Genomic DNA, 7463 nt, shown 5'->3' with positions numbered 1-7463 from the left:
CGCCTCCCGAACCCCGGCACCTGCGCATGCGCCGCGGGAGAGGGGGAGGCGAGGAAGAGCGGGGAGGCGCACGGACTTCTGGGGGGGGGGAGACCGCTGGGGGTGCGCACGCGCAGTGGGGCTCCCAGGCTGCTTTTTCTCGCCGCTGCGCGTGCGCAGGCTCACAGGTGGGTCTCCGCCCTCCTCTGCCGAAAGTTCTGGGCGGCTACCATAGAGACGGTGGTCCGCCGAGCTGCCTAGAGAAGCGGCGGCGGCCATTTCATTTGGGAGTGGGCCGTACCAATGGGGTGCTAGGGTGAACCATGTAGTGCCGCCGCTGACGCATCAGGGTGGGCGGGGCCGGTGGTTGCGAGGCTTCCCCTCCCACACTCAATCCCCCGCGGTCTTCGCCGCTGAGGAGCCTGTGGACGCCACCATGACCAGCGCCCCTACGGCGGGCGAGGCGGAGCGAGTGCGTCTCTGGGGCGGGGGCTGAGCGGAGCAAACGGGCCTCAGGCCTGAGAGCCCCCCCCCCCCCCGAGATCGTGTTTCCCGCCCTAGGATTGACACGCCCAAGACCGGGCCCCCCCTGGATCGGGCCCCCCCTCCCCCTTCCAGGATTGATACCCCCAGGATCGGGCCTCCCTGCGCCGTGGCGGGGTGACGCTGTGCAGCCCTGTTTGGCCTCTCACGGAGCTGGGAATTGAGCTGCCCCCGTTCCCCCAAATGTTGGGAGTTCCCCCCCAGGCAGGGTGGGGGGTCAAGCTACCTCCTTTCCCCATGACATGATGGAGTATGGGATTGGGGCGTCCCGAGTTCAACCTCTGACCTCCGGGGTGAGACGCTCGCCTCGAAACAGGCCGCCGCTTGGTCGCAGTGGGCAACCAGCTCCTCCCGGTCTGGAAATGCCGGCAGAGCAGGGCGACCCTTGTTGGCTTCCCCCCAAAGAGCTTCCGCAGTGCAATTTTTCTTAATTCGAGAGGTTTGTTTCCCTACAACACACAGATTAGATGTCCTGTGGGCCCCTGACCTGCCAGAAAAGTTTTGAAGATACGGATGCTAAGATTTAATTGCTCTTCGCTTGTTAATATGGGATTGGTTCCCCAACCCAAGTGCCATGTCTGCTCTCCTATTCTGACCTGTTTTCTAATAGGCTTTTCTTCTCTTCTTCCTGAAAAGCTAGTCAAAAATGTCTTCGTTCAGCTTGTATTTGCATTTGCTGTTTTTCAGATCAGGTACGCAAAGGGGGATCTCTTTTCATGCCCAAGCACGGACTCGTTGGCTCACTGTATCAGCGAGGATTGTCGCATGGGGGCCGGCATAGCCGTGGTGTTTAAGAAAAAGTTTGGTGGCGTAGAAGAGCTCTTGGATCAGCGTGAGTGACGTTTCTGGGAAGGGTTGGTCACAGTCAATGTATGAATAGCGTCGTTCTCCAGCACTAATCCCTACCTATGCAAAGTAGTTGTGCAACATCAAACATAGCAGTAACTAAAAGCTGGCTACATGGGATCTTCAGACATTTTCTTTGACCTATTTGGGCTAGTGATTTAGCTCATCTCTTTTTGAATACAGCGCCTAGTACAATAAACTGGATCACAAACAGGGATTATGGTATAAATGATAATAATGGAAGTTGAGGCCTTAATTTTTTAATTTAATGATGGTATTGGGGTTTTTTCCACAGGTGTGACCTTAGCAGTTCAAAGGCAAAAGGTGTTTTTGCATTTGTTTTCCTGGTAAAGGGGCAAACAGTACAAAGGGGAAAAGAGGGAAGCAGTCTTCAAGTGCGTTCTGAATGTGAATGCATCTATCAGGATAGAGTCCAGAGCTCATTGATTTGGACAAAGGGGAATACTTACTACAGCTCTTATTAACTCAGAGATAGTTAACCACCAGGCTGGGCCATCCTGAGAGCACTACCTCTTTAAAAAAAAAATTAAAAAATCCTCTCCCTCCCCCACCCCCAACAAAAACAAACCAACCTGAGAACAGCAACAGAAAAAGATAGCAGCTCCAGGATTAATCTCTCCTGCTTTGTGACTCCTAGTTGTGTGACTTCGGGACACAAAGGTCCTGATTAGATGGAATGCAGTTCAGGCCCTGATCCTGCAAGTCATCTTCAGAAAAATGATATTCTCTGTTCTTTTGTATGATACATTCCCAATCCCTTGGGTGCAGGTTGTCCCAGCCATTGCCTCTAGGCACCTGCTGCAAAAAGGGAAATTGTTGCATTTTAGTGGGAGGTGATAGAGACAGGCATCTTCAGGTTCAGTCCTACAAACATGGCCATGCTTACCTTGAAGCACCTGCTGGCTTCAACAGGAATATTCCTGCATGCAGGTGTTTGCAGGATTGGATTTAGATGGCAACTGCATCCACACAGGATTTTTTTAGACTCTTACGATTTTTCTTCCCTTCCCCCTCTTGCAAAAGCTAACAGATTTTATGCTATATCTGCATTTTTACTTAGTTGTCAGAGTTAAGGATCATATCAAGCTGAAAGTAATCAGTTTAAAAATTTTAGCAGAGATTTCAGACACTACTGTTTTTCTAACTCTGTCAATTTTTGTGTGGTTTGTTTGTTTTTTATGTAGCCACTCAAAATAAAATACACACAACAGGAGAATCTGAGTATTCATGGGAAACGGTAAAATTGGGTAAATATGCAGAGAAAAGTAAAAACACTTCCTCTATTTATTTTTACCAATATGTTTTTAAAAAAATTATTTACAAATTAAGAACGTATTGCTAGGTTCACCAGTTTCAAGTTGTAACATTTGAATCACAATAAATTCCAGTGCTTGCTTCTGTTGTTATGTGTCTTAGAAAAGAAGTCTGGGGAGGTAGCAGTTCTGAAGAGAGATGATCGATATATTTACTACTTGGTAAGAAAGGAACGCAAGTCAGGGGCTTGGTTGCTAAACCATGCAATTTGCACTAACTTAAGCTGCCAAAGCAAATGCGTGTAATAAACTAGTCTCAGTGCCTTGGCTTCCTTCTTGGGAGAATGCCAAAGTTTAACAAATGATCTCATTTTCTCTTTGGTCAGAGCTGAGGTGGGCAGGAAGGGAATGTTTGTTTTGCTGCCTTTTTTATTTTTTGTGCCTTTTCTATGGTCTCTGAAATTTTTGATCTGATAGCTTTGATAAACTTCTTTATTATTATTATTATTATTATTATTATTATTATTATTATTATTATAAGGATACATATATATGCCTGCACTTAGAATATACTTTAACAAATTTTGAACAAACTGAAAAATATCCAAGTCCCAGGGCAAGGCTTTACCACCCTGTTTCACAGAGAGCATAAGTCTCCTTGAGTCATGTCATGTTTTCGAGATGATAGCCAAGTTCCTGGTTTTTAAGATTGTGCTGAATAAGCCTCCCTAATATGAAGACTCTGTTTTTTCCACATGGTTACATTATTGTTTTTGCTTTCAATAATTTGTTCTAAGACACAAGCTGTATGCTTGTCCAAGGAAGTTGAACATAATATTTGTATTCACATGTGAGCCAGATGAGCAAAATCCTAATGCTTGATAATGGCAAAGATTGTATTGCATTTTGAAATAGGAAAATTCTCAAAAGCATTTAACTTTTACTAGGATATTGCCTTCATAAATGCTGTTTTTAGAGTCCTGACATGTTTTGCCTTGTGATCAGTAATTACATGTATAGTTAAATATCTAAATGACAGTGTATGCCCACATTGCAGTGGAATGATTAGTTTGATCCGAGTTGCTATATATGTTAGTGAGCAGTGGTGGTCAGCAGGTTGTGGCTTAGATTTGCGTGACATAAGCATATTTTTCAAGAAGCAAATTACTTGTGTGATTGTTGCTAATGCAAAACTACCTTTAATTTCTATGCTTTATGCAGATTACAAAGAAGAAGGTCTCCCATAAACCAACTTATGAGAATATGCGAAAGAGTTTAGTTGCCATGAAGACTCATTGTTTGAACAATGGGGTTACTGATATTTCTATGCCTAGGTGAGAGATTAAGATACTGAAAAGTAAATGTTTTATTGTCCCTTGTGCAGAATGGACGTTCAGGACATGCCTATTCACCATGATATAAAAGCTTAATGATTGCTGTAGTACAATTGCTTTGTTCTGTTAAGGTTGTTCAGTTGAACTGTGTGACCCCAAACCAATTGAGTTCAGTGGTCAGCAAAACAGACAGGATTCTCCTTTTTTTCCTGCATACTTTTAATTATTAGTGAGGTAGTTAGTACCACTCATCACAGATGCCTGAAATCTCCAGATTATTGCATGTTTCTGTGTAAGGGGGCGCGGGGATTCTCCACATTACATTCGTCAATCTTATATTCAGTTGGGAATCTCTTTGGTTGAATTTAATTCACAAAATAATCCTGAGATTGAACTGTGGAGACAGGGAAAGGAGTCTGTTTCCCTTTTTGCCTGTAGTGAACAGAATTGACATTGATTTTTGGTGATGGGTTCCACTTGTCTCTAATCAGCATGCATCATCCTGCATCCTTCACATCTCGTCTTAGAACTCTTTTCCTTTCTATCTACACCAGGTAGCAATAGCTGAAGATGACTACTTTTTGGAGACTACATGCTGTGTCTTAAGTTTTGGCGGGGGTGTTGGCTATAGAAAGATGCCATGCAGAGTGTGATTTTTTTTTTTTGTAGTATCCTTAAACAAGAGCTGCTGTTCCATCAGCAGGATGAGTCTAGGCCACAAGACAAATATCATTGTCCTTTAGTTCATCTCACTAGTTCTAGAACCACATCTTCTTCCTCTAGATCAGCTTTGGACGATCTCGCTTTCAAAGATACCTCATAATTATTTGCATTGATATAGTCTTGAGCAATGCTGTTGACATACACTGTTACGTTGTGGTTGCATGTTATTCTTGCTCTGTCCACCCTGTTGTTTTTCCGGCAGCAAATTACACTGCAGAGAAATGCATGAACTATATCATTAATTTCTTCAGCTCATCTGAGAGAAGTTTACATTTTTTTCCTTCCCGTTAGACAGTGGGAGAGGGTGAAATTATACCATTTTTGTCATAGAAGACCAAAAGGAACCGTTAGAGCATCTATTCTGACTTGTATAACACTGACTGTCCTGTATTAAGCCTTATGGCTAGTTGACTAAAATACACCTACTAGAAAGGCATCCAGTCTTGATTTGAAGACTTCAAAAAGATGGAAAATTCGCTGCTTCTCTTAGAGCAGTTTATTCTAGTAGTTAATGGTCCTCTGTTAAAAACACACAAATTCGAGTTAGAAATCAGGTGCAAATATGTAAATTCCATTGGGTTTTGTTAATCCTTTCTCTTGTGGAGGAGAGAGCCCTTTAGTATCTGGTATTTTTCCCATGACAGTTCTTAGACACTGAAATTGCCTTTTGATCATCTTTTGTGTCTGCTTGTGAGCTCTACTACAGTCAGAAGCAGCTCATCACAGCCTGTTTGCTACCCTTATTTTCCAGGATTGGATGTGGACTTGACCGCCTGGAATGGAGTAAGGTTTCAGCGATACTTGGAGAAGTATTCGAGGACACGGACATAAAGATCACAGTTTACACCCTCTGAACAAAAGGGCCTTCATGGGGATGGTTGTTTTATTTCTCCTGTTTTGGGGAGAGGTAATTTGTTAATTGATGGATGAGGAACGGCTGCATATGAGGCACAGCCCAGTCCTCTCTTTCCAGGTATAACTCATTGTTGGGTTCATGTTTTTCAGTGGACGGTAGCTATTCTCTGAAAACAACTAGTTTGGAATATGGTGTGCAGACTTCCAGTGAAGAAGTAAAGTATTTAATCTTAATCTTCAGGGTCACGTATATCCCTCAGGGACTCTCACCTGCAAGTTGCACAGTGAGTCACCTGATGTCAGTGTTTCTCTGTTGCCCCATCTGCTAAACACTCTGTTGAAAACGGTTATTGTGTATAGCTGTATAAGCTCTTTTGGCATTCTTAATATTTTGGGTCTTTGGAACTGAGTTTGTATGTGTTTTACTCTGTTTTACAGAATGGGTAGGTGAAGAATTATGTAGCCCTGTCATTTTGATTTACAGTTTTACAGTGTTCATGTCATCAATGAGGCTTGTTTTCCTTTGTGTGTTGAATGATTAAAATTAAAGTATTCTTTCAAACACAAGTGATGTTGCATGCTTTTCCAGATATATGCCACCTCAGCATCATACTCTTAAGCCTTGCTTTTCTACTCTTGAAACTAGGGTGTAATCCCTGTGTTGTAAGCCATGCCTGTATTTGTCTTTCTCTTAATTACATTTTAGAGGAAGCCTGAACGTTTAAAGAAAACCTAGTTTGTTTGTGGAACAAAGGTATTAGGTAGTACTAGTTGGTACAGTAATCGTGCACCAGTGCCTGGGAAGGAATGGGCAAGTGTCGAATGTAAAGGTGTAGTTGTAGTTTTCTTCATTTGTTTTTCTTACCTAAAGTTTTTTTGGAGTTCTAACTGTGGCAGTATGTAAGGATTGATCTGTTTTTACATTTGTTTTTGCTAAGCTGCAGTGAGCAAATGACTAATGAATAGCATATTTAATCCAGCAGACCACCATAACACAACTATTGATTAGTAAACTTCAGTTGTAAAATTTTTGTTCCTGCAGTAACTTACTCTGCAGTGCGTGATTCAAAGTAGTACTTATCCTGAACTTGGAGTCTTATACTGAAGTGCTCTGTCATTATCTCTACTTCCTAGTTTAATCCACAAGAACTAATACAGGTAGCCTAGTGAGATCAGTAGAAAATGTTTTCTGTTCCTTAAATTTAAAGCTCGTGTATCTGACCACCTGTTATCTTCTTGTAGAAGGACAGTAGTTATTCAGCGAAAGTAGCTAAGTGTACAAATATCTAAAAAAGACTGCTTTGGATCAATGGGCAGTGTTTGGATTACTGAATCAAAGAATGTATAAATAGGCACCAAAATGTGCATAAATAAATGAAATCTGGTACTAAATGTACAGTAAATCCACAGCAACTATATTCAGCATTTCTGCATAGCAATAACGTCTCATAGGACAACATGTAAGACTATGCTAATCTTATACTCTTTTAGCACCTTCTGAGTCAGTTGTTCCTTGTGATATTGTGTGGTACAGCTTGTGTCAAACACCACAAAGCCCATAACAGTAGGTTAGAAACAAATGTTATGGATTAAAGAAGCAAACCTTATCAAATTCAATTTTTTTGGCTGAGCGGTCTCATATGCTTTCTGTCCATTCTCCATATTTGTTACACCCCTGCATTTTTCTCTCTACTTCTTCACCCATGGAGACGCTCAACTGGTTAGGACAGGAAGAGTCTTATGTACTATTATGTCCCACTCTGAAATGTGGAATGGCTGCATGGGTAGGATGTCAGGCTATAATCTCACCTGTTAGATTTCATTTAGTCTGTTTGGGAAGGGGAGAAATGACCGATACTATGAAGTGCAGTTGTGGCTACTCACGTATTAAACTTGTTTTGCCCCTTTC

At 42.3% G+C, this 7463-nt stretch overlaps 1 protein-coding gene across 4 annotated transcripts; it reads left to right on the top strand.

Moving 5' to 3' along the window:
• The first annotated feature begins 293 nt into the window (after positions 1 to 293).
• Positions 294 to 6715, top strand: OARD1 (O-acyl-ADP-ribose deacylase 1). Of its 4 annotated transcripts, none has more exons than XM_090025819.1 (5): positions 294 to 451; positions 1210 to 1354; positions 2806 to 2864; positions 3864 to 3976; positions 5451 to 6715. In XM_090025819.1, exons 1-5 carry the CDS (start codon positions 416 to 418, stop codon positions 5551 to 5553), a joined length of 456 nt encoding a protein of 151 aa, XP_089881945.1. In that variant the 5' UTR covers positions 294 to 415; the 3' UTR covers positions 5554 to 6715. The 4 variants fall into 4 exon arrangements, with proteins under 4 accessions (XP_089881945.1, XP_089881944.1, XP_089881946.1 ...); XM_090025820.1 differs by lacking the exon at positions 294 to 451 and adding an exon at positions 521 to 961; XM_090025817.1 differs by lacking the exon at positions 294 to 451 and having other exon boundaries at positions 521 to 1354.
• Positions 6716 to 7463: the final 748 nt, after the last annotated feature.

Source organism: Crocodylus siamensis, chromosome 13 (genome assembly GCF_052110815.1).
Source record: "Crocodylus siamensis isolate JL-2025a chromosome 13, ASM5211081v1, whole genome shotgun sequence".
NCBI classification, from domain to species: Eukaryota; Metazoa; Chordata; order Crocodylia; family Crocodylidae; genus Crocodylus; species Crocodylus siamensis.
Note: the sequence above shows the minus strand (reverse complement) of the source record. Positions and strands in the feature narration are given on the sequence as shown.

Bases quoted from the DNA above. Each gene is read 5' to 3' on its own strand.
- OARD1 (XM_090025817.1), top strand. From the start codon at position 1,036: ATGCTAAGATTTAATTGCTCTTCGCTTGTTAATATGGGATTGGTTCCC. The intron at 1,355-2,805 runs GTGAGTGACGTT...TATGTGTCTTAG, and splicing joins AGAAGAGCTCTTGGATCAGC to AAAAGAAGTCTGGGGAGGTA. The intron at 2,865-3,863 runs GTAAGAAAGGAA...TGCTTTATGCAG, and splicing joins ATCGATATATTTACTACTTG to ATTACAAAGAAGAAGGTCTC.